This window comes from Micrasema longulum, unplaced genomic scaffold, assembly GCF_059751315.1.
Source record: "Micrasema longulum isolate JH-2025_06_02 unplaced genomic scaffold, ASM5975131v1 h1tg000496l, whole genome shotgun sequence".
Taxonomy (NCBI): domain Eukaryota; kingdom Metazoa; phylum Arthropoda; class Insecta; order Trichoptera; family Brachycentridae; genus Micrasema; species Micrasema longulum.
This window is the reverse complement of record NW_028277693.1, coordinates 68,490-96,206: the sequence shown is the minus strand read 5'-3', so window position 1 is coordinate 96,206 and position 27,717 is coordinate 68,490. Positions and strand designations below refer to the sequence as shown.

General features: G+C 32.0%; 1 protein-coding gene across 1 annotated transcript; it reads right to left on the bottom strand.

The window, feature by feature from the left end:
* Positions 1 to 2,338: 2,338 nt before the first annotated feature.
* On the bottom strand, positions 2,339 to 27,673 carry LOC148281120 (coiled-coil domain-containing protein 63-like). The gene is made up of 10 exons (XM_088227270.1): positions 27,611 to 27,673; positions 26,428 to 26,550; positions 22,926 to 23,032; positions 19,431 to 19,598; positions 15,196 to 15,370; positions 12,844 to 13,024; positions 11,713 to 11,862; positions 7,941 to 8,112; positions 5,195 to 5,330; positions 2,339 to 2,488 (listed from the first exon to the last, which is right to left on the bottom strand). Exons 1-10 carry the CDS (start codon positions 27,671 to 27,673, stop codon positions 2,339 to 2,341), a joined length of 1,425 nt encoding a protein of 474 aa, XP_088083396.1.
* Between the last annotated feature and the right edge of the window lie 44 nt (positions 27,674 to 27,717).

The following is a 27,717-nucleotide window of genomic DNA, read 5'->3' as shown; positions in this document are numbered from 1 at the left end:
TATTTCAAATTATATATTTGGTTCAACAAAGTTAAGACTCATTTTATCTCATTTTATTATTTCAAACAACACGAAATACAATTATAATTCAGAAAAATAGTAATTTAGTTTGTACAAAATAAAATTGAAGTAATTAAATAAATCGAAACGAAATAATTATGCTAAATGTTAGTAAATATTCGTGCATAACAACTTACCGACATTTCTGTGTCTACCGGTTTCGAGACGTACCCGTTTCTTTTTAAGGACACCCAATAATTGTTTTATGCCCTTTACATATATTCTACTGGACTTGAAATATTTATTTTACTGTGTACCCCTTCCTTGTACCCTTGTATTTTTTATGTAATATTTCAACGAACTGGGCACTTTGCACAAAGTATGAAGATCCTAGTTTTGTTTATTTTTGTTGTCCTAGGATGTCACGTATTATTTCATTTATTGAGGAAGAGAAATCTTGTAAAAGTTTCAAAAGGTCTCATAAACATTTTGTTTGGCACTAAGATGCCAGTATTATTTTTGTGAAATGCAATTAAAATGGGTTTTTGGAAAGCTTGTATGAGAGTGACAAGCTTCAGTCAGCAAGTGTGCTTGTAGTTGCTGACGGAAACTCAGACCGTAGCAGGCAAGAAGTGTACGCATCGTTGAGTGTTACGTTTATTAGGTAAATGAGTACCTACGTAATCATTTAAAGAAACTGCGCTTGTCTTTTAGAATAATTGCAATGATTATTATTTCTGTGACATTAATTGGTGAGCCTAGAGACGACGATGGAAGCTAACAGGCGAGGCTTGTACGCATCCTCGAGTGTAACGAATGTGGGGGTGTGCTTAATCTATGGTTTTATTCGAGCAGATTTGTGTATTTAATGACTGTGCTCTCAACTTTTTCAAACTGTTTTAAATTGTGATTTATGTCACATTGCTGAATTTAGAGAGTAAATAACATTTTGAAAAAGGGTGTCTTTTTCCTCATTTGCATGTCACCCGAGATAGGCAAAATCATCGGCGCGAGAACCCTGCACAACCTGGCGTGAACAAATATATATAATGAAATAACTATTAATCAGCAAAAAAAATATACATGTCACTTTGAATTATAAATTAGCTTATTAATTAATTTATTATGGCAACGTGTAGAAAATACAATAAATTACTTAATGCAACAAAGCTGTTTCTTTTTTGTGTATTTTCTATTCAATAAGAACTCGACTAAAATTGTACTTTTGAATTTGATCCAGTTTGATCCAGTTTGAAGGTAGCTACATCAATTGGAAGGTAAAGTAGTCAGCCTAGAGCAGGGACAATAATCAAGAAGTGTAGAACCACCTTCAAAACCAATCTTTCACATACACTCTAAACCAGGAATCGAACCCAGGACCTCAATCATGTCAGGCGAGAGCGCTCACTACAATACGGGGTGGACCTTTACCTGAGAGCAGCCATCGAGTCGAAAACACTCGTCCGGGGTTCATGTTCTATTTCACAAACAAAACTGTCTCCCTCATCTGCCTAGACAAAGGTTAATAAAGTTTTAATTTATAAATTTCTATTAACAAATTACAACAGAGATGAAGAACATTTAAGAGAAGATAATTTAGAAGTCTAGGCATATAAACCAGCCATTGACAGGTCATAAGCCCTGTAGATGCCTAGACTTCTATATTACCTTCTCTTAAATGTTCTTCATCTCTGTTGTAATATGTTTATATAAATAGCTCTCCAGGGAGTTGAATCCAGTCCCTGTTAAATTAATTTCAACAGGGAGGGAAAACATTATTGAGAAGGGTATATGGAAGTCTAGGCATTTACAGGGCTTTTGACCTGTCATTGGCTGTTTTAAGTGGCCATTTTACACACCGTGTAACATTCACCATTCTGCCCATGTTTGAACCTCCACATTTCATCAACTCTTCCATCTGTTGACTTTTGTGAAGTAAAAGAGCTGAAACCTTTATCACGAGGGTGAGATTCATCCGGCTGAACCAAATCACCTACTAGGCAATGTCTGAAAACAATTTTCCAATTTTTATACTTCTTCTTTTACCGGGTACTTAATTCAACAATGTTAAACCAGCCCATGACAGGTCACAAGCCCTGTAATTGCCTAGACTTCCATATTACCATCGCAATTTTTTTCCCACTCGGTTGCAACAAATGACGATCTAAATAACTCCAACTTAACCAAGCCGGTCTACATACATTTGGACATGCTCAAAACATTGTTGGACAAGCTTCATTCAGTTCTACTTATTACAACAATTATGCCCACAAATTATTACAATTTGCCTAATTAACATAAAGGAATATTTTAAGTGGTTGCTTAATTCACATAATTTTTAAGACTTCGTGGACGATTTTTCAGAGAAGTTTGTTCGGGACTTTGTTTTCTTAGTTTCTTTTCCTATAGCTTTACCTTTTACAGGAACTTGTGGTGCTATAACTGCTTTGTTTTTATTTCTAGTTTCTTCGAGCTTTCTTACTCTTTCCTAAAAGCAAATAAATTCATTATATAATTGTCACTTTAAAATATTACAATCATGAATACATCCTCAATATTTAAAAAAATGTTTAAATGATAGTTTACAAATACTGGGTTGAATCATTTAAAAATATGTTCACATAAATATTTTACATAAAAGGGTTGAAACCAAAAACGCCACTATCCATGAGTACTGTTTTTAGCGAGACCAACAAAACCAGTAGCGAAAAGACTATTTCCTTTAAGGTCAATATGAAAATTCAATCAATTTTTTTTGTAAAAATCCGTATCAAAATTTCGTGAGGTTTTAAAAAAAAAACTTTTCCTGAATTAAATTCTACTTTAATTTTTAATATACAAGAGTGTATAATGTGACGCATTTTGTCTTGTTAGTACATTATCAAACTAACTTAAATATTTACAAAGTTTCCTTATATACCAATAATAATAGCTGTTTAATGATATAGGCGCATAAAAGTGCCAATAGTTTATCGGGGGTATTTAGCAAGTATTGGCGATTTCTACATAAACCGAGATAAGTTAGATAATTAAACGTCAATAATGATATACTAAGTTCATTTTATCAGGTACATTACGGGAATATTGGGAAAACCTTGCATTATTCAAAATATTTGTAGGGGTTTAGCTTTAAAATTAATACAATAATTATTTGATACATAAAAATTATACAATATGAATAATTACTTTATTTAATTTAAAATTAAATAAATTTCAGTTTCAACTATTTTGCGAAATAAACCTACGTAAATTAAATCAATTTTATCATGAAATGATTATGCTAATTTTAAAGCTGTACCCCTCAGAGTAATAATGCACCAAGCTATAGAGGAGCCCAAACGTAGGAAAACCATTTTTCGACTATTGAGTATTAAGTAAGCTACAGTTCGCAGCAAAACAATTGACCGTACTCAGGTCGAGAATTGACAAATGGACATTAATTTGCATTGTAAATATGTGCCTGTGTATTTATTATTGCAGGGTTATTCCAATTTATTTTTCCAAAATTCGCATATATTTATTTTATAAAACTGAAAATACAAGTTTGTGTTTATTTTTTTATTTATTTATTCGTTTTATTCACAATATACTTAAGTTTCATTTATTGAGACATAAATCCCACCTCTATGAAACCAAAGTCCTGTGTTGAGTTTGTTTGTTTGTCCGTCACATCTTCAAAAAGCGAGTCGTAGCGGACTGAAATTTGGACACCTCATTTAAGATGCGATTTCAAGATTAACGTTGCTATTTTCGAGTAAAATTTGAGTCGACCTCTACTCGATAAAAAACTCAAACTTTATATGGATGCTTAGTAAGGCCCCGACATATTGCCCGTAATCAACTGTCGATATTAATAGTAAACACACTTTAATTCACAAATTTATCTACCAAATTGAGGAAAAATAGTATCTCAAGTAAATATGTTGATATAAGGAAAGTTTTTAAGCAACATAATACACGTGTCGGGACAATAAATGCCATAAATCAATGTGAATCATGGAAAAATATTCGAAATCGATTACCTGTGAAATCTGACTCTGTTAACACCTTTGACGCTCCTACTGCTGCAACCAAACATACTGCAATTCACCATAGTAGATTTTTATTTATTATAACGTAAATATCCAAGTTATTTACAAACATAGCCAAGCACAGCTACAAAGGCATCCGATCGAACCGTTCTGTTTATGTTGTAAAATAAAACAAAATGGCCACCAATTGGTTCCTAACCAACAAATTAACATCGCTTGCGTTCTATGAAACATAGTGATAGGGCTTCTCTCTAGGTTACGCAGTATTACTCTGAGCTGTCCCAAATATTTTTAAATAATGGAAGGTTTTCCCAATCCACCAATGTACCTAATAAAATGAACTCAGTATACCCCAATTGGTTTTTAATTACTTTACTTGTATTGGTTTGTATAGAAATCCTCGATACTTACTTAATAAATTTTAGCACCATTATCAGTTAATAATAAATATGGTTGGTATATAAGGAAATTTTGTAAATATTTAAGTTAGTTTGATAATGTCCTAACAAAACAAAACGCGTCACATTATACACTCTCTTACATTTAAAAAAAAGTAGAATTTAATCCAATAAAAGTATTTTATTTTGAATACCTTACCAAGTTCTAAAATGAATTGTCATTTTGCCACCTGTTATCACGTACAAGTTGCACATTAAACGGAATATTATTTTCGGTACTGGTTTTGTTGATTGTTCCAAAAACAGTGATCATGGATAGTGGTGTTTTTGCCCCCTCATTATACATAGTCAGAAAAGTTAATGTAATAGTAATTTTTTTTTTTTTTAAATGATTTAAATTTTAATGGGGATACAAGAATTGAAAGCTGACACTTGTCAGCGCTTTGGTTTTTTTTGTGCAACTACTTTAGTGAATGTGTATAGTAGGGTTTGCATGTTAGTAGAATTAGTGTTCTGACTAAGAGATAGGCACGTCTCGAAAGCAGCACACACAGAAAAGTCACAAACATAAAAAATATTCACAAACATATTTGCAAATTTATTGATCTTATTTTGTCATAATTTTAATGTTAGTATGTATATACATATTTAAATTCCAATGTATATGTTATGTTAATTCAAAATACTTGTATATCTACCTTTGTTTTAAGTATGTTTAGTACGGTATTAAATGCACCGTGAATGCACAATCCACTTGGGACTTACCGTATAATATGAGCAATTGACAACGTCCAAAGTTTTCCGTTCAATTGTTTTGAGATACAGCATCACGTTGTTAATATCAACTTCAGTTTTAGTTCCCAACAACTGCAGAATTGGGGCAGTATCACACTGCATCATCCTGGAACAGGGAACAGGGGACGGGTATTATGGGACGTGTGTCAACAGCAAACTACGTGCTTGATTGATATCCCAAACACTCACAACAGGTGATATTCAAACCCGTAGGTCGTCATTTCGGAAACTTACGGTTGTTAAAAGTAAAACAACGTGCCCTGAATACACTTTGAATAGGTGTTTCGAAGCTAAGAGATAGTTTGTTATATTTTTAAGTAATTTTTTCAACATTTTCAAAAACATAATGTAACGTTGTAAAAAACAAGTCCAATGTACCCCATTTTTGAAGACATTTTAGTACTCGAATATAATTTTATGTTGCCTGATTTAGCGCCATCTAAAGGGCCGCGGTAGTAATTCATCAATATGAAGCCCGTGCTCTAAAAATAATTTATTTTCCATTCGAAAACTCGGGACGAGCAGTCCAGCTATTGTGGAAGAACTCTAAGGGCAGGCAACCACACATTTCAAAAATGTAGTCCTTCAAGAAAGGGAACGTTCAGAGTAACGTAAGTCTATTTGTTTTTAATTTATTAGCGCAATTCTTGTACAGAGAGATATCATATTCTAATGAGATTGTATTTTATATAGGTTTCTCTTTCTTCTTCTCTTTTTTTTTCATTTTTCTTACACTTTTTCATCTACTTTGTTCTATGATAAAGATTTTTACAATCTTGTTCATTTACTGAATTCAGATGTCGACAAACAATCTTCTGGAAACTCATCAACTGAGCAAATCATGACTTCAAGCATATCAACCGAAGACGTCGCATATCAAATTCCATCTGTGGATTTTTATTTCGTAAATTCAACATTATTCCATATTACGGCGAGAAGAAAACAATCAAGAACCTATTTCAGTTGTTATTATTATTATTACGAATATTAACTTTTTAGATAAATTTATTGTCAACTATTTATTCACACCAGCTAGGCAGAATTCTGATTTTTTATAATATCTAACCTTGTTATATTTGTAGAAAATTTTCTTATTTTAATAAAATTTTGTATCTCACTAACGAGTTGTTTATTTTATTAAATCCAGATCTCTGAGTCATATTTATTCCATTTTACAGTAAAGTTTTTTGTATATAATGTTTTTGATGCAGTTCATAAAATTAAATTTAAACAACATAATCCTATTTTTTTGGAGAATTCTCATGTTCACCGATTGAGCGAAACTGGTGAATGGTAAGTTGTTTGTAGGTACTTTATTTGGTTCTCTTCATTATTCTTCTATATCTTATAAATTTGATCATTAAGGTTGTGATAACCTAGCATTACAATGTCGCCCAACTGGGACTAAATAATTTACTGTAACCTTTTATAACTTCTTACCGTTACAATAAACAATGACTTATAAATTAATAGGCATGTCACAAGTGCGAATAAAATGGGATATCAATTTTTGGGAAATTAATTTTTATCGTGGAATACGAAGGTTGATTAATATACCCCACACCTGACCTATTTTGAAGTAGATAAGAAAAAAATATATCGTTTTTTTAACGTGATCCCCCCTAAATTGCATGCACTTCTTCAAACCATGCTTCAATATTTCTGCATCTTGCTGGCAGAATATTTGTCCGACCACTGCCCATCACTCATTTACACAGCTCAGGATCTCATTGTCGTTCAAAAATGTCTCTCTACTTAAATTTTTCTTGAGTTTTGGGAATAATCAGTAGTTACTGGAGGTTTGATCGTTTGTAAATATGGTAAGCATTCCACCAACTCAAACCAAGCTCCGTAAATAACAGCCATTGACAGTAACGCCCATTGTGCTAGAGAATTGTCCTGATAAAACAGTTTCCCCTTTTCCAGTTTCCCACCATTTTTTTTATCGTCTCCTGCAATTTCGGTATCAGCCGAGCAAAATATAAGCCTGTTATTTTGCTCTCTTTTAGGGGTAGTCAAAAAACTGGAGGAAAATTGGACACGAAACGATGAAGATACCCTGGTTTCCGCTACATGATATGGCGTTTGGCTCAGGGTTGCATTGGTGGACCCAAGTTATGTTCATAGTTACATAATGATCGAGAGAGTCCTGTTTATTTTTCTGATAGATAGCAACAAGCTTCCTGCAAATATCCAGAAGATCTTTCTTTTGCAACATTCCAGGAACCCATATTGCCGATTTATTTTCATCTCCAAAAAATTGCTTTATCATATGTTAAATGGTTTGATATGACACGCTCACTTTATTATCCATCTACTTAGTGGTTAGGTTATCCTCTTACCTTTCATAACTTTTTCAAATATTTTTTGACGTTTATGTAGGTCACCGCTGTCATAGGAGGCCCTCATTCTTGTTTATCTTTACACAAAGTTCCGCCTCACTTGAATTCTTGACACCACATTTTCACTATGTCATATGATACTGCAAAATCTCCTAAGGAGCTCAACAACTCTTAGTGGATTAAAGTAGGAGACAACCCTTTTAAAATTAAAAACTTAATGACACAACTTCGCTCGTGGGCGTTCATTTTAGAACTAAACACAATTTTAAGTGGTCAGCTGCCTGCACTGTCTAAACTGTTGCAGATTTCAACTTGTCGCTCTGTTAACCATAAATATAAATTAAAATTTATTTTATGTAAATGAAATGTCTTACTTGAAAAGATTGTGTATATCAGACATAGAATTTTCCAGTTTAGTTTGAGATGCTTTTGTTGCATCTTTCGCCGCAATTGTTGCGTCCTTTTGCCTCTGTAAAGCTGCCTTTAACGTGCCAATAGTCTCTTGTTCCACAGCTTCCCTTTCTCGCTTTTCAGTTCTCATATTTTCTAAAAATATTAAAAAATATTTTAGTAAGGCTAAATTTTGGTAAAAAATAAATATTGACATTTAAAATGAGAAATAAATATGAAGGCATAGGCAATCGAAAGAAACGATTATATTTTGACACTATATTTTACAGTCGGTTTATGTTGAGACGACTGCGACAGAAAACGATTTTTTAAATGTTGCTTGCGATTTGAAAATTCATTTTTTTCATTTGAGTAAAAAAAAAAACAATGGCGAGACCTAGAAACTGCGAAAAAACTGCGTCACTTATGCTATTTTTATTTGATCAAAAAGAAAGACCCGTTAAAAGAACTTGTTTAATAAAACGTTCGCGGAATCCTACAAATCTAGTATGAAAATTAGCCGGAAAGGTGAAATAAGGTTACAAAAAACAATGGGGATTATATTTTTGAACAACTTTTAATAAAAGAAAAATAAAATAAGCTGAATTTGAAATATTATCTAAAGGTGTAATAACGGCAGACCGCCAGAAAAATATTAAAACGATAGCAAAAGTACACAGGGGTGCATGCAGACTCAGCTTGCCTGAAAAATAGGCTTTAGCCGAACACTTCGTAGAGACTTAGTATAATTTTCTTTGTATCTGTAATCTTAAGAGAAAACGCGTTCTGGCTTTTCATCATACAAACATATTACCGTATTTTCTCCCTGGATTATAACACTAGAGCAGTGGTTTTTTACACACTAAGAATATTTACCATTGGCGTGTCTTTATTTTGATAAATAAATTGTTTTATGGGAGCTAGGAATAAAAGCGCCCAGTTATTTCTGCCCTTTTCGGACTTACGGTATACAACATTTTCAAAAAAATTTAAAAACGGAAAAAATGTCCACAAAGAAAATTTCATTGTTATGCTTTTCATAAAAAAAAACAATATTTGTTAAACAAATAACAACAAGGATGGAGAATACTTTAAGTAAGGGAATATGGAAGTCTAGGCGTTTACAGGGCAAGGCATTTAAGGTATTCTCCATCCTTGTTGTTATTTGTTAATCTTAATGACTCCCGAGGGGGTGAAATCCAGTCCTTGTCTACAAACATTTGGAGAAACTCAAATTTTGTAATGAAACCAAATGGTCCAAGAAGAAGTTTATAAATTGGAAAATCGTTTTCAGGCGTTGCCTAGTACGTAAAGTAATTTAGTCAGATGAATCTCTTCACAACAATAAAGGTTTCAGCTCTTTAACTTCACTAAAATCAACAAATGGAAGAATTAAAGAAATGTGAATGTTAAAAACATAGGCAAAATGGTGAATGTTACACAGTGTGTAAAGTGGCCACTTAAACCAGCTAATGACAGTTTATAAGCCCTGTAAATGCCTAGACCTCTTATATTCCATTATTTAAGGTATCCTCCATCCCTGTTGTTATTTGTTAATCTCAATGACTCCCGAGGGGGTGAAATCTAGTCTTTTGTCTACAAACATTTGGACAAACTCAAATATTGTAATATTTATTCAGTTTTGGGGTTGAAATTAAAAGTGAAAAATTTAATATTTTAATCGACATTTCGTTTTCGATAATGTTTCACAACGTGAATGAATTCCTATATCTGTCTCTTTTTCTTTTACCAAATTTTATCCACCTTTCGCTAATGTATGAAGAATTTGAAAAATAAATTAATAGTTATTATTTGTCTCCTGAATTCGATATAAGTATAAGTTTAATCGCTTATCGATTTTGGGTACAAAAACACATCGCAAATAAAAAATATAATTAATAATTGACAAAAATAAATTTACTGTGACAAAGAAAACAAAGATTAGTGTGGAGTTTAGTAGCTTAATTTTTATTTTATTTGAGATTTTCACAGATATTACAGATAAAACGAGTTGTAATGTATAAACAATACTAGAGCCAATTGAAAAAATCCAATGCCAATCTAATAATACATAATATATAAGAAAGAGTTTATGTAATTGTATGTGTGTGACGTTTGTATTCATGTGTGTGTGTATGTGAATGTTTGTATGTGTGAATGAATGATCCTTCATTTCGTGCGTGTCTGTGGGTGCGTAAATATAAAAAAACATAATTTAAAACTTGTATTTATATTGAAAAGGGTACTGGAAAGAGCTTGGTAAGAAGTTTCATTATTCGAAAAAATAGTTAAACATAGTAATAAGAAAAACTACAAAAAAAGTTTAGTCCACTCACTCAATTTCCTTATTATCCATTTGCGCAGTGACGTTTACAAAATTTAATATACCTGTTATCGTGAACCAGCTTACGCTTCGCCATACAAAAATATTTATTTTTGCTACTCAATTACTTTTAAAAAAAGCAAAATATGCCTACAATTTATTTACATGTCTAAATAAATAACGTACTATTAAGCATCCGCATCGAAAGTAATTAAAACTATTTGGAATCGGGCAAATATTTGTCCTAAATAAAAGCATAAAGGACTATTTATATAACTCCTTCAATTTTCTGATCTGATGGCTATATCCGATTCCGGTCAGAGTAAGTAGGTTCCAAAATGATATATTTTATTGATCCTTGATTTACTGCTTACGTCACAATCTTTAACGGCATCTTTAGTGTATCTGGCTACCGATAACTCCTTCATTCTTTCTCTCCCCTAGTTCCTACTTCCTACCCACTTGCAATAAATTAAACCCTCTTCTTCTATCGAAAGGGTAACAATTTCGTAGATTTTTATCAACCGCCACTTCGGTGATATTTATTGGGATGTTTATAATGTTTGATACCTACTTGACCCAGTGAAATTGATTTTCTCTCTAAAAATGGCTTTGTGTACTTCACAAATAATTATACTTCTTATGCTTATAAGAATATATTTTTTTCAACAAGATACATTTTTTTTCAAATAAAATGTATATTTGAAGCAACAACTTTGTAATTATTCATTATAATAAAATAAATAAGAAACGACTGAGTTTTAACCACTTATATTTTATGTTTTCTACCGACCGAACGTTTCAAAGCTACCCAAGCTTCTTTATCAAAGTATACTTAACTAATGAACATTATTTTATTTGATTTTAACAGTGATTACTTAATATTATCGAATAAATAAATATATGTTTGTATATCAAAACATATGGAGCTAATAAACAGTCACACAACAGTTAATAAAAACTATTTTTTTATACGTGGATTCTTAAAATCCCCTCGAAATATTTAATATATTTTAAACGTCATTCGCAATTCGTGAGAAAACTTTATTATTACTTTCGTTTAAAAACTATTTTGTGGTGTTTTTATCGTTTTTAACCAGCCACATATTCGAGGCAAGAGGCATAATTCAATGAAGAGAAAACAAATATTATATTTAAGTTATTTGTTGACAATTCTTAATAGAATTCCATTTAATTATCAAAGAACTAAAATTTAAACATAAATTTTAAATTGAAAGTACTTGATACCTTCCACTAAATTTTTGACCCATTGGCAATTTTTCCCTTTAATATGCATCTTCAGACTGGTCAGATAAATAAGTGAAAGTCTACCAAGTATTGTTAATTTATGACTTTTGTTAAAATATAAATTATTTAATAAGAATAAAACTATACCTACATTGTTTCAATTGATAAATTGTATTTTTGATTACCTAAAGTAACTCTCAGATCAGCAACATCACTAGCCAACGCTTCCAGTTCTTGGTTGACTTCGTTTACATAGTTAAACAATGCATAATTCTCCTCGTCTTGTTTGGTAAACTGATTAATCAGCCGATCAAGATCAGTTTCCCAGTAAATTCCTAGAATTAAACTTGTATTTAGTTCGTTAAATAATTATACTAGTTATTATTTTGTGTTTATTTAATTAATTTTGTATGGTGACTTAAAAACTCCATTTTTTTTAAATCTCCATCATATGTCCTATGGCTTAGCGGGCTTGGCTATGTTTGATTGTGATTGACCTAACGAGAGGACGCCACAGTCTACAAAAAATATTGTAATTAATATGTATATAAATTTTGTAGGTACGCAATGTATTTATTAATAAATAAATCATCATTATTGAGTTTTTGAATATTAACATTCATATTTACAATATTATTTTTCTAGTAATTACGCATTTTATAATACTTTGAATCGCATTTGAAAAAAGATAATTTGGTATGAAATAATTGAGGTTATTTGAAGCAAACTTAGAAATCTCCATTGAAGGAGTCACTGAGATATTTGCTAAAATCTGTGAAAAAAGATTGTGAGATTTCTAATTATGCTTCACCAACTCAATGGAGAATGCTAAAAGTTTGCGGCGTCAAGTATAATTGAAATCTGTTTTTGCAAGATTAAGAGACGGTTTTGAATTGCGCAATTATTTAGGTAGGTAGGTAGGTTTTTATGGATAGTTTATTTTGGCAGCAATTACTAATTTTCTGTTTTTGGTGGAGATTTCTAAGTTCCCTCAATTGTTACCTATTTAATACAAATGTTAATTCGATCAAGTTTTTGTACTAAATTGTAACTTTCTTTTACTGTTACCCTTTTTAAATTATTTTTTTAAAGTTAAATTAAATATTGGAAAAAAATCAATTAGGCATATCAAAAGTAAAATAAAGAATGAAATAAAATCTATACCCATGAATTTATCAAACTATAAAAAATCTGAGCATTGCTTTTATAAATTGGTGTTTACCCCTCCACAGTTTTTGGAGATTTTTTTTTATTAATTTCTTAATGTCTATAACATGATAATCAAGCATACAGCATCTAGTTTTTCATTTGGTTACCAGGATCTGCCTGTATATCCTTGTGCCTCTCCTGCGTGGCAATATCCTTATCCTTCTGGGCTCTCCTTTTGGCAGCCTCCTTCGCCTCCAGTTCCGCCATGACACGCTTGGACCCCTTTACCGAAAGAAACTGTTGGAGTTTAGAGTCGTGGTCCAACTGGCGTTGCAATTCTCCCATTTCCTGTCCAAGAAAAAACAAAACGTGTACAAAAACAAAAAAAACATTTAATGATCGATGATAATATTTTTATCCTCTCTGATAAATTGAATACTAAAAATATTTGTAAGGGGGAAGTCCCTAGAATGAATTGCTTTGTCTATTTATATATATGGGATCCCTCTTATTCATGTTAAATGTCACATACGAATAATTTATAAATAAAAGATAAATTAATTTTCTAGAGTCATTCTCAAGGATGAAGAACATACATAGTTCTGTATACTGACGCATACCAAATAGACACGTTTTAGCCTTGCTAACCGCATAATTTATTTTGCGAATATTACGTTGCTTTTAACAATTCAAAATAACAACAATAGTGATAACAAATCACAAAACGCATAAAAACATTCGTGTGAGAAAGAAATATACGTATTTTTTTAGTATTTATTTTGGTACTCGTTATCATAGCAACGACACTAACGACACTGGCTGTCAGTGTGTTTTTTATGTACATTAAAATTGTACACTTAAAAATATAACAGAGTATCTATGTACATTTTCAGTAAATGGAATTCTATTTACGAATTAAATTATATATATCTACTTTTTATTACAGTTATAAAAGACAGTTTTCTGCGTAACGTCAAAACTTGAAAAAAAAAATAGTGACCATGAACACAATACTAGAATATCAGAACAGTATCATATGCAACATTTTAAAACGAGACAAGGACAGTCAAGACTAATAAACAAGAGACTGAAACATTAAACTACCAGACAAAACTTAACGAAAGACTCAGACAACCTTAACAAAGGATATTAATAATATTTTTATTAATACTAATAGAATATGAATTCAAGCAAATAAAAATGTTTTGTTAAATTCATACACAATAGAACATGGATTGAAAAAAAAATCTTAAATAATGTTACAATAAGTTTTTTCTTCAACATGTATTTTTAGACAAGTATTATGGTTAACTTATCAGTCGATCATTCTAGCTTTTATATTTCAGAAAAATCCACAGACAAAAAATATTTAAAAATGAATGTTCAAACATACACAGAACTATGAATTTTACAGTGAGCTTTAAAATCAGCCAATGAAATAATATTACTTTTCACACTGATCACTTTCAAGGACGCTTTGACAAAAAATATTTTTGGTATCGGTGAAAATGATAGGAAGACCCTCATTCAATGGTATTCGGCTATGTGGTGAGAGTGCTTTAACGGTTATACCAGAGTCTCCCTCATCCTGCAGGCATATTCGTAAATACCCTACGCGTTTTTTGTTCGGGGTGTTTCAAATTCACCCGAAGTGGCTTCGTAAATAGCAGACGTGTCGGATGGAAATGCTTGACGCGTTATCCACCCCAGTAATAACCAAAACAAACCTAATTATTTTGTAAGACATTTATGGTGTAGCCGAGATACTACAATTGCCTTTACTTTCCTTACGGCAATATGCCTGCCCTTGTATGCATCAATTTAGTTCAGTGCCGGAATACGGTGTTTATTGACCAAACCGAATAACGTTAATACTTGAAATACAAAAATAAAAAACAATATAAAAACATGAAAATGTAAACAGAAAAAGAAAAATAACAAGAAAGATATAAACAGATATATGTATGTCAGCATATAAAAGATAAAAAAAAGTCGGTATATTATGAACATAAAATGAGTTAACAGCAGATCATTAGCATAAGTAGCTTTTGCAAATGTATCGTTAATCGAAGAAATAAGAATAAGAAAATCAAAAAAAGGTTTCGAAAACTTATCATATATTTTTTCAGCGTAGAAACGAAGATAAAAATTATTAAACCGAGTAAATAAAATGAAATAAAATTAAAATAATAAATAATAAATCAAACGTATTTTTTTGCACAACAACAGGCCAGGAGGCCTAATTACAGTTGTGAATTAACACTCAATTAACACGAATTTAAACTATTATAAAAATAAATACAGTGAACACGAGAATGTTTGTCTTGGTGCGCCGTTAGTAGGCGCTACCCACTAATTAATAACGTGCCCATGAGTGATTCCGAAACATCCCGAATCGGAGACGTTTTTCCGAGCGATACCGAAGCATCCCGAATGGAAGACGCGCCGCGCCGGGTATTCACGATTATGCATTCTTGCAGCAGAAGTAGATTTAGAAATTACAATAAATGAGTTCTTACGTGCACGTGATCCACTTGGTCCGTTTCTGCTCTCTCCCTTATAAGTTGAAGCTTTCTACACCACTCTTCCCTCTGGTCATACAAAAGAGTAGACTGTTCTACCAATTCCATCATTGTGTTTTTACCAGCAGCTACAGTATTCAATGTCTTAACCCACACGATATTGAAATTAGCCCTGAAAATAACAAGCTATGAATATGGCTAGAAAAAAAGGCTCAACATTAATAACCAATGAAAAATAAATGTTTCTTATGGTTTTGATATTTTATTTTGTATAATTTGTCCACTTATTTATTAAGGGTCATTTTTGTTTTTCTCTTCCTCTTTCAAAAATCAAAAATACAGCATTTATGGTGGAAAAAATGTGAATAATTTTGAAATTAGATGAAAGCAAATTTAAAAAAGAAAAACGATTAAAATATCCATATCAAAAAGTGCCTCTTTATTCAATTTTTTTTTTTTGTTGTTATACAAATTTTCTGGAACAAGCTTTCGTACTACCTATATGAGAACTCAGAGTGTTACTATTTTTTTACTATACATTAGTGATAATTAGAAAAAAATATTAGTTATAACTTTGTATAACTTTAATTGTAACTCACTGTGATTAGGCTACTCACCCGTTGTGCAAAAAAAAAACTTTTCATTTATTTTACTATCAAATTAACAAAACAGCGGACTCATGATAACTCGGCTTCCCCGAATCAACCAGGATAAACGTTTCACCTTTAAGCGTGACGGATCAGACTCATTCACGGCCTACAAAAACAGTTTTGCGTGTTCTCTCTAAATCAGTGTTTACGAAAAAATATGAACAATTACTCGAACATGTTATCCCGGAGAGAAAGATTTTTAAATCAATATTATTTGTATTGATTTACTTAGCTTGTCAATTTATAATACTGCATAAATTACTTACTAATGTAACACTTTATTAATAATCAAAATAAATTACCTTACTTAAATTTATCTATAATTCTACATATTATCATCTGTGTCTAGTATACGAGATTTAGGTATTATACTTGACACTAAACTTTCTTTTACAATTTATATTGAACATGTTATCAATAAATTCTTAAAACTTCTTGGGTTTATTAACAGAAGCACAGCTGACTTTAAAAATATCAATACCCTTAAAACTCTCTTCTGTTCCCTAGTTCGCCCGCACCTAGAGTATTTCTCTGTTATCTGGTCTCCATATTATGATGTTCACATCAAGAATATTGAATCAGTTCAACATCGATTTCAAGGAAAGATAGGCTGGAGGTTGGGCTTATCTAGAGACTAATATACGTATAATGAGTTAGAAACTATCTTAAATTTATCTTCTCTTTAAGACCATCGAAATAAATCTGACCTTATAGTCCTATTTAAAATTCTCATCTCACTCTTTGATGCGCCTGAACTACTGAGCTCAATAAAATTAAATATCCCAACTAGAAACCTCAGACAAAACTTACTCTTTCATACCGATAGCCATAGAACTAACTATAGTTTTCATTCCCCTATGCCCAGAATTCTTAGGTCTGCCAACAAACATACCTGTCTTGATTTTTTTGATAACAAGTTGTCTTCTTTCAAACGATCACTGAATCAAATTCAATTATAAACACCTCTCTCCCGCTTCCACTCCCACAAAGTCTATTATAAACCATTGAGTCTTTCTAATTTTGTTATGATAATTTTCTATGCATAAATGTGTCCATAAAAATGCCCATTGGGCGTGTATATAAATAAATAAATAACATATTATTGATCCCTAATGTAAACAAGGTATTTCTTTTAATGGAGACGCTTCCAGCTTCCCTAAGACTTACTGGCAACTTATCAAACATGTTTAAACCTTCATAGCATAAGTTGTTTTGAGTTCCAGTTATTTTCATTTTAGAAAGCCTGAAATTTTCTGTACCCGTTCGATACTTGTGAAAATCCTAAAGTCAGTTTTTTTCCTTTTTTTCATAACTACAGAACAACAATAAAAAATACCTTCATTAAATTAGGTTTTTATTTCATTTCATTTTATTACGCTCGTATTTATGTTCAGGGGTTTTTTCTTTTATTTTACTTAAGTGTAACTATTTTAACTGACAAAGTAGTCGGTTGTGGGTTTATTTAGAAACTTATTCACATTACTCGGGTGAAGAGGAAACCACAGGAAACCTATCAGGATAGCCGGACTATTGACATACACGAGAATTCGGCATTTAATGCCCTTCTGTTGATTATTTTAGAGATACGTTACCGTTTTCCTAAATAAATTACGGCGTTTCCTTACACTCCAAAATACGCGGTATTATTTTTAAAAAACGTGCTTAATTTATTTCATAATTATTAATTTTCTGACACAATTTCGTCAAATTTTTTAATTAATCAAAAATTGGTCAATAGTGTAATCTCCCTTATTATTTTACAGAAAATTAGTCAATAATTCATGGCATTTTTACCGTATACGACGCATATACTGCAGTACCCATCATTGTTCCTTTTAGATATGCTTGGTATCACAAGAGTGCTGGCCAGAAAGAGCATTGCCGCGCTTATGATGACCTTTAAACTTCTGAACGGGTTAATTTACAATCCTAACATTTTGGAACGCGAAAAATTATATGTACCAAGCAACTATTTAAGAGCTAGGCAAAACAGACTATTTGTTCTTCCAGAATGCAGGACAAATTTACCGTTGATGATGCCTGTGAGGAGAATGATTGGTTTGTTAAACAGTCTACCGAGATAGGTGGATCTTTTCTATGCTGGGATTATCAGCTTTAGACTATTCCTCTCCAACTATGTATCATAATGTGTATTAGTGACTTATTTGTACTGGTTTTCTGTTGTTTTTATGGACCTTAAGGCTAAGTTCAAATGACCGCGCGGTACCGCGTGGTACAAGATCATACTAAACAGTGTTTATCGTCTACATGACCGCGCGGCGAGCTGCGACCCGCGAGCAAGATCTTGCACCGCGCGGGTCCGCGCGGCAGCGCGCGGTACAAGTTCAACCAACTTGGATCAGTTGATCCGCGCGGTTTGAGACGGACGTACATAAGGGTGGGCCGATATTTTTTTTTACGAATTTTGAAATGAAAGTGGCCTGAAAAGTTGCCCTTTGCAAAAAATATTTGATACTACTTTTGGCCTTCAACCAGAGCTTGAAGTTTTCAAAAAAGTCAAAGTTTCGCTCTAAACCGGCTGTCATTTCGTATTTAAGTAAGAAATCAGTATTTTTAAATTTTATAATGTGCATTGAACCATACCAAATAAGCATATCAAGGCGTGAGTTGCACTTTGTTTTGTAATAAATGAGTAGAATTGTTTTAATCAGCCATTGTTTTCGTCAATATTAGCCAGGCGCTCGGTGGAATCAGTTCTGCAGAGTGTATTTTTTTTTTCATTTCAGTAGTTTTAAAACGTGCTCGAATTTGTAATGTGATAAATTTATATCTTTACTACCAAAAAAAATAATTTTATCAGTATAGATAATTAACAAAATGTTCAGACAGTTATAAATTTCAAACATCGGTTGAGGGCCAAGAGTAGTATGGAATATTTTTTACGTTCAATGTGATCCAAAATGCAACTTTTTGGACCCTTTTAACTTTGATGTCTAAAAGAATAAGAAACTTCATACTACATCGGCCCACCCTAATGTACATATAGATCAAAGAAAAATGAGTTGCGAAGACTCAATGTTGATGCCCGACTGCCGCGCGTACATATCCTGTCATGTGAATGCTACCCCCGCGCCGCGCTGTCATCTGAACTTAGCCTAATAATCTATTGTACTTTTTTTTACGTACATTGCAAGTGATAGTAGTGTTGTGTTTTACATTTAAAGAAAGATTGCTAGCTATTTTGGCAGCTTTATTCCCTCGATTAAACGCCAAAACAATGTGTCGAAAATGCTCACTTTCGTCTACCTGACATTTCATTTCTACCTGACTTGTATTTAAATCAAATAATGTATGTAACAAAAAAGGCAATATTTCGTGGAGAAAAAATTTTTATGTCAAATATATTATAACTTTTACCGTTTTAATTTTGGTGCACCGTTTTAAATTCGCAAAAAAACTCAAACATTTTATATTTACGAATGAAACTATATATCTGTTTTGTTTTTCAAGGTTGTTGTGCAGTTAAAGTATTTTTTAAATCACAGCTTTAGAAAAGGTCAAACCGGTGAATTGGTGTGGTGTAATATCAGCATACTAAAATAAAAACAAATATTCCAATACCTTTCTTGCAGCAAATGGTCTATCTCTTGTCTCATCTGAAAGTTGTTAGTGTTGACAGAGTTAAATCGCTTCTTGGTCACCTCCAAGCGGTTCTCTAGCTGCGCCATTCTCTGCTGATTATGCACCGCACGTACTGTAGCCTTCAACACACCACCGGCACCGTCACAACTGTTCATACAATATTATAGCATGTTCGAGGGCGGACTTACACTGGAGAAATTCACTGAATTATCTTATTTCTGAGTTTTTCCAAATGTTTGTAAACTGGGACTGAATTGCACCTAGGGCTTCCAATATCGCAGCTGGTTTTCGATCTCGGTATTTTCAAGATTCAGTGCAAAGCTTTTATTTTTATTAACAAAGTTGTTTTATTTATTTTATTTTATCAGAGCTTAAATACTTAATATTTAGTGTCCAGACTTTTAAGTATTTATGCAGCTATGAGGAAGTTAGAATTTCTTAAAAGACTATTAAACTAAGCCAATTTTTTTTTCGTTTTTATTTGTCGTATAATCAACGCTATGATTTTTGTATTTCTGAAATAACTCCGCGTGTGACGTCAGAGGATTTTTTCTGTCAGATCCCCCAATAGGTTCTTTTACGATAAGCAAACCGGATATCCTTCACAGCTATCATATCATTGGTTGGTTCGTACAAACCAGAGACGTCGTTCAAAGTAGTGCGTTTTTATTTTTAAAAAAATTTCCGTACTTTTTTAAAAGTTGTACAATTTAATACTCTAATTTTTACCGCGCGCAAGAAAGCATTTTTTGTATCCAATTTCCCGTAGGGCACAAGTTCCTCATTAGTGTTATAAGAACTAGTGAAGTTTTAATACGGTGTTCAAAGATATATGACAGTTGACTGCTGAAATGAAAGCCTTTGATCAACCAAATTAAGTATTTTTATTCATTACTGTTTTATAGAAAAGAAAACTGCATTCTTATTTTACCAATCTAAGACAAAGCCAATTATTACTAGCCGACTGCAGTATTCGAGCTCTCGCGCTCGGGGCACGATGTTTGGGTGTTGCTCCCTGATCCCGAAAATCCATTGGGATTCGGCACACGCAATCTCGCCCCGAGCGGGATCATAAAATCATAAGGGATCCCTATATAACAGGATCTCTGTACACCGACATTGGAAGCTCTAATTTCACCCCCTGGGGAACTCCCCAATAATCATCATTCCCTTTCCGTACTTAATGATGCATAGGGCACTGCATTTATACACCAATTGCAGCGCACCTTGATCATTTTTGTTACATGAATGTAAGATGATCAGTCTTACGCTTCAGGTGCCAGTCCAGGGACTATGGGACCATTACTTTACGGGGCGGACAAGACTTCCCGATCTGTTGAGATTAAAATATTACCATAAAGATGAATCATTCATCATTCATGCATATTTCTTAAATTCTTCCGACTTAGAGAAAAATGGATGTGCAGTGTGTAAAGTGGTCGCTTAAACCAGCCAATGACATGCCATAAAGCCCTATAAACTCTTAGATATCCACATGTACTTATTTAAAATATTTTTTTTACCATCTCTAATATTAAAATAAAAATATACCATCTTAAATGCATTGATATATATATGTATAAACTTGATTCAGCACTAAGCAACCCGTCTTGTGTTCTATTTAACGAATTCCAGAGCATACCTTGTAGTCAGTAAACGTGAAGCAGCGTAAAAAAGCGCGACACAAAGCTTTGAATTCACAGTAAACTGGCATAGAGAGTTAGTATTTTTTACTTTACTGCACGTTTAACGGCATCGTTCAACAACCCTCATTTATCGGAACATAATTTCGAAAAATCGTCCTATGAAGCATCATCTCTCCAGTGAATGGCGAAATGATAAAAAAAAACACCTGTCAAAATCATCGCGTGATTTATTTGATAAAGCTTTCAGTCATTCGTCAGTTCATGCAAAATGTGCTATGCCTTACTTAAACAAGTTCTCAATAAACTAAAAAGAGATGCCAAAGGTTTAACTTATGTTTAGATTTTTCATTCGCCCCGTGTAAACTCTCCTTTCGGTAAAACAAATACTGCAATATTATCTTCTCGGTATACTACCCTCCATAGTCGCGGGGAGAGAGTAAAAAACATAATAAATCTACCCGTAAAAATCATGCGCTGTCACGAATTTCGTCTACGGACAAAGTACGTGAACGTGAAAAGGATAAAAATATGCATTTCAGGTAGCGATGATTCATTCGAATGAAAATAATCGTATGCATTCGATAACTTAATTCATTCAAACGAAAGTTCAAATGCAATAATTCATTTGTAATAATTCCAATGAATTAGTAGTTGAATTAATATTTCAAAGACATTGACATTTATATAACCATATAATCTTTTACAGAATATTTTATTTTCTCTTTCTTATGTTACACAAAAATAATAAAACTGTCTATTTATTATAGAAGCAAAAATTTATTAGCATTTTCTTGTACACTCACAAACAGCCCATGCCTTTGTGAGATTTTTTTGTTTATTATTTTTACTATCAATATGTATTTCATTGCTATATAATTATCCTTTATTTTTTTAATACTCTGTTTTACCTCTATTGTAAAAACAAAAAAAAAAATAAAAATGAAATTAAAAAATGTGAATTCCGTCCTCCCCCTCCCCATAAAAGATGATAACTCTTCTCCAAATTTTGGGGCTACGCCTTCCCCTATACCATTTTTTTGAGTGACCATAGGCCACAATAACCAAAACGCCCATCGACCAAACGTCTGTATTATGTATGGAATACATTACTAATCTAAAGTATATTATTTATTTATTTACGAAAACAACCCATACAGGCCTACAATTAAGACATTAATAGCGTCACATCAAGGCAAGGTATTCAAGTACCTAGGTACCTACTAAAATTCAATATTTGAAAACGAATTATTTTATGTTTTGGAATTCAATCATAAACAAGTACCTAGGTACCTAGGTGCAACAAGTACGCTAAATACAATAATTGATATTAAACTTTCGATTGTGTTCATTTAATCTATAAACGAGTATATACTCAAATCTAGTAATAGCAAAGCATTGCTGGGTTCAGCTCGTAAATTAATACAATCACCTTGATAAGTACGTAAGCTTTGGTGTCGTATTCATTTTATATTCATTTTTATTTAAAAAATCATTTTCATTATATATGTGTTAACACTGTTTAAAAAATGGTAGTGACATATATTTTATTCCACATTGAAAATTTAAATATTTGAAGATGATTTCACTATTTTTTTTCGAATATTTATTTAAAAAGTTAGTATCTTTTTAATTTAAGGAAATGCTTGTTAAAATAAAGTTTTCAAAAGTTCTTTCTAGATAGAAGATGGTCCAACAAAATTAGCTTGAAAATTAAAAATAAATTGCGATTCTTTTTCACACCTCTTTGTCTGTTGTCTGCTTTGACTTTAGGGCGAGAATTTCCTTTTCTAATTGCTTAAAAAGAAAACTCATTTCCTCTATCTGAAACTTCTCTGTTGCAATCTTCTTAGTGAGATTTTCCTGTTCCACCAGAAGCTCTGACATCTCGTTACTAATGCAGATTCCTCGTTTGAGATTCGACGCTGATTTGGAGACCTGAAATATAGACTTGATATGTTGAATGGAGAATTCGACAAACACTTTAAGAATTTTATGCTTTGTTACATATTTCCAGTGCTACCTGAAAATATCAAAGTAGTGAATTTACCTCGCTTGTCTTTTATTTAACTGTTAATTATATGTATAATTAATATAAAAATCATTATCATAATTCATAATTCCCTTTCCGCACCTAATAGTGCATACGGCACTGCATTGATACACCAATCGCAGCGTATCTTGATCGATTTTGTTACGTGAAGGTAAGATGATTATTATTACGTTTCAGATACCAGTCCAGGGACTATGGAATATTCTAGTCTAAAAACACCCTTTAAAATAAATATTTTATATCAACCATGTCGGGAATCGAACCCGAGACCTCTAGTTTGGTAGGCAAACGCGCTGACCACGACGACTATTGATTATTTATATATTACAACTGTTAATTATTTATATTATTAACCATGTTTTAAACATTTCAATAAATGTAAGTCAATATTTATTTATTTATTTGACGGACTTATGCAGTCCATTCTAACGATGGTAAATACTATTTCTTATAAAAAATACAGGTACTAATAAAATAAAATTCAACTAAATAAAATTAAAGCTAGGACAAAAAAAAATTACTACCTCAAGACAAGATCCGGTCTATCTTAGTGATTTTTATATCTTTAAAGACTTACACCAAAAAAGTCCAGATCTTGTCTCGAGTTTATAATACGACACAATCGGGACATTGGTGCATGCAAGCCATAGTTTGAGCTGTGTTGATCAAGGAACAGCACATAATTATTTCGCAACCGGCGGATTGGAACATTGAATGCCACTTGGTCCAGTAACGATGGTACATCAAATACATGTGCATACATTTAACAAATTACAGACGTATCTATTAATTCTAGTCTCCTTTCTTTGTAAGGACATTAATAATTATACTAACATAACGTAATCTCTTCATAACCTATTTACTATGCACTGGGTATCGCAGTTCCGTCTAACTTCTTGACTCTAGATTCTGCCTCTTTTGGGTTTCCCTCTGATTGCCTTTAGTACTTTCATATCTGACGTTCTGATCAGTTATTTGGTTTTTCTATTTAGTTTTTTGTATTTATTTTTTTTACTTGGTTTTTCGTCTTTTTTATTTTCTCTCTATCTATCCTCGCCTCTGTTGTATACACCATGATTTGGTCTGAAACACGTTTTGTATATCCGAATTATGTTTTCAATAATCATGTGTTCATTGTACTATGAGACTTTCTTAGGCATCCAGATGTTTAATTACTGAGATATGTTCCCATCATCACTATGGCAGCATCATCTGCATGGCATGTCATGTTAATGACCTTATCTCCCTTAGTAGATTCAATATTTTTTTTTTATTCTTAAAAGCGTTTTTTTTATATATTTATTCTGCTTGTGTAAGAAAAGGTTTTTGGCGTAATATTGATGTGCCATATTTAGTAATAAAGGTGCTAAACTGGCTTTGTTTCTTCGTTGTTCTCAAAATTTTAATATTATTTATGTCCCGAATTGAGTAGTCATAACTTCTAGGAATGTAATTCAACGTATTATACTTGTAAAATACTTTGTATTATGTTATTTTTTTTATTTTTTTTTAAACATGCAAATCCCACAATACACCTTCGCCGTACTGCCCTGCTAAAGCTAAAAGTCGTATCTGCTGAATTACAAATTTTACATTAGATTACTCTTTTCTGATTTGCCAATCTATTTTATTTTTAAAAAATTACAAGAGAATATCTCATATTTGAGAAGCAGAAATGACTTGTTAAATATTTCAGTCTATCGAATATTCACTACAAAAAAGGAAATGCAAAACGATTATTTTTCACAAACGACTTTTAAGCTTAGCTCCCACAGCAAAGTAGTAGCACAAAAATAAAAAAACTAACGCGCTGATAGGATACATGTTTTTATAAGCTTACACCTACGCAATCATTATAAAAGTATGCTCGTATATCGCCCATTGGATAAAATACATGGGACGCGAATGCAAATTTATTGATTGCGAGTAAACAGGGTTAGAATATTTGAAAAATTACTGTTAATATAGTTTTATTTCCGAGGAATCTAATTTTTAAACTTTTTATTTACACTTCTTGAACAAATTTTCAATTGTGACTTTTGTATTTAAAACATGTGTTTAATGTGTGCACTTGTGGCCCTTCGCAGGACACTTAGTGAGGAAATTATTATTTTCTTTTTAAGCATTAGTTTTTGTTTTAACTGGTATTTAATTCAATTAAGAAATACGTTGAAAACCAAACAATGAAATATCGAAAAGAAAATAACTGAGTTGGCGTACAAAGTATTAGATATATTTTTTATCTCTGTTCCTTCGTTTATTATTTTCATTTAAATCATTTTTTTTCGTAATCGTTTTTTTGGAAACTGACAAGTCATTAAAAAAATATCAAACATTTATTTTATAGGCAACGTTTCATAAGATTTTCTGCGCTGGCAATTCAAACGTTAACAGAATAGGAAAATAGCACGTACTACAAACACCGATAAAAATAAATTATATGGATTTAAAATAATTAATTATATTTTCAAAATCAATATGGATATTGTGGAGAAATGCTTTCATATATAACTTTAAAAAAGCAAATATAAAAAATATGTCACTAGAAAAACGCGACATGTTTGGCATTGATAGTTGTGACGTCAAGATACGTGACGATGCTCTATAAAAATTTCAATGGTTTAGAACAAAGTTGAAAATTAACATGAATCGTGACGTATTAGGGGCGTGGCCAATGCAACGACCGCTTTTGCGGGAATTCAAAATTACAAATTTAAAAATATTTTTATGCTACTAATAAGTAGTATTTCATAGGCGCCCTTATTACTTTAAAAATGTTTTTTAAAAAGTGGTATTTCCCTATTACATATATCGGTGTTATCATCGGAACTGGTTTTGTGTTTGAATATATAGGGTAAGTTCTTGAAAACAAAAAAATATTTTACTGGGATTTTGTATTCCATTTGTGGCCTTATTGATTTAATTTTTACTTTTCAAACGCTAATTTCAAAAAGGACACATTTAAATTGAGGCAATTTTATAACATTTAGCACCCTATTATTAACTCCCTATTTTTTTATGTGCGATATACCCGTATTTGTTGAATCTACATAAAAATGTATTTCATTGGTCTTCAGCGCCCCTGGCAAGATTGGAATTTTGCGCTCCCCAAGATATTTTTACTAAGAAGAGAAAGAGAAAAAAAGACTGTGGGTCTACAAAGTGTGCTGCCATGAGGGTTGCGCCCCTAGCAGCCACTCGTCGGGCTAGCCCTTAGCTACAACACTAGTGTTCTACTTTTTTCTTTACATAAACTATTTATAGTTTTTTTTTTTATTACCTTAACATCGAGAACTAACTGGTCGTATTCCTTCGTCAATGCTTCCAGTAATTGTCTTTGTTTTCTAATTTTCGGTTTTGATGCACTTCCCATGTTTGTTCTCTCGGTCTCCATGACCCGAAACTGTAAATTTAAAAAATATTAATGCTACTCTAAAAAAAAAATTCAACCTGGCTAAATTTAAGAAATAAAAAATAATGTTGATAAATTTACCTGGTTCATGAAGAAGTATAAAAATTGAAAAAATAAAATTTTCAGGTGTTGCTCAGTATGTAAGTAAAATAATTCAATTAATTGAATCTCACCCGCATAAATAAATGTTTCAGCTCTTTAACTTCACAAACATGAACAGATGAAAGAATTGAAGGAATATAGATGTTTAAATATGGGCAGAATGGTGAATGTTACACAGTGTATAAAGCGGCCACTTAAACCAGCCAATGACAGGTCGTAAGCCCCGTAGATGCCTAGACTTCTATATTACCTTATCTAAAATGTTCTTCATTTCTGTTGTAATATGTTAAAATTACAAATTGGTTGAATTTTTATTTCAAAGCGGTACTTGCAAATAAAAAATTGAGTAAAATATAATTTTGATGTATTACAAGTTAACATAAGTTGTGTCTTTTATTTTTCAAATTAAAAATAGTATCAAAAGTAAAACAAAATAGTACCTAAAGATCGTAATTATTCGAAAGAAAATTTGCTCCTCTAGACGAAATTGTACTTTTTTTGAACGTTACATACATTATTTGATTTGAATACGTGCCTTCAAAATGGAATGTCAAATATATGAAAGTAAGCATTTTCGACATCTCGTTCTGTTCGCGTTTAATCGAGGGAGTAAAACTGCCAAAGCTGATCGCAAAATTTGCGCGGCGTACGATTAAGATACTTTAAATCATTGACTAATTTCTTATAGGAGAATTGAGTAGAATACATTATTGACTAATTTGTTGTAATTCACTGTCAAAAATCAATAGATTGAAGAATTGAAGAAGTACTGATGTTTGTATATAGGCAAAATGGTGCGATGTTCCACAGTTTGTAAAATGACCACATAACCATAACCAGTCAATGACAGGTCAAAAGTCCCGTTAATGCCTAAACTTCCATATTTTATTCAGTAAAATGCTCTCCATCTCTGTTGTAACCCGTTAAATAAAGCAGTAAATGTATTTACCTGGCGTTGTAGCCTTGCCAGTTCATTTTCGGCTATTTTATCCAAATCAGTTTCTTCCGCCATCAAATTCGCCACCATTTTCTTTGTTCTTCCTTCTTTTGTTATAA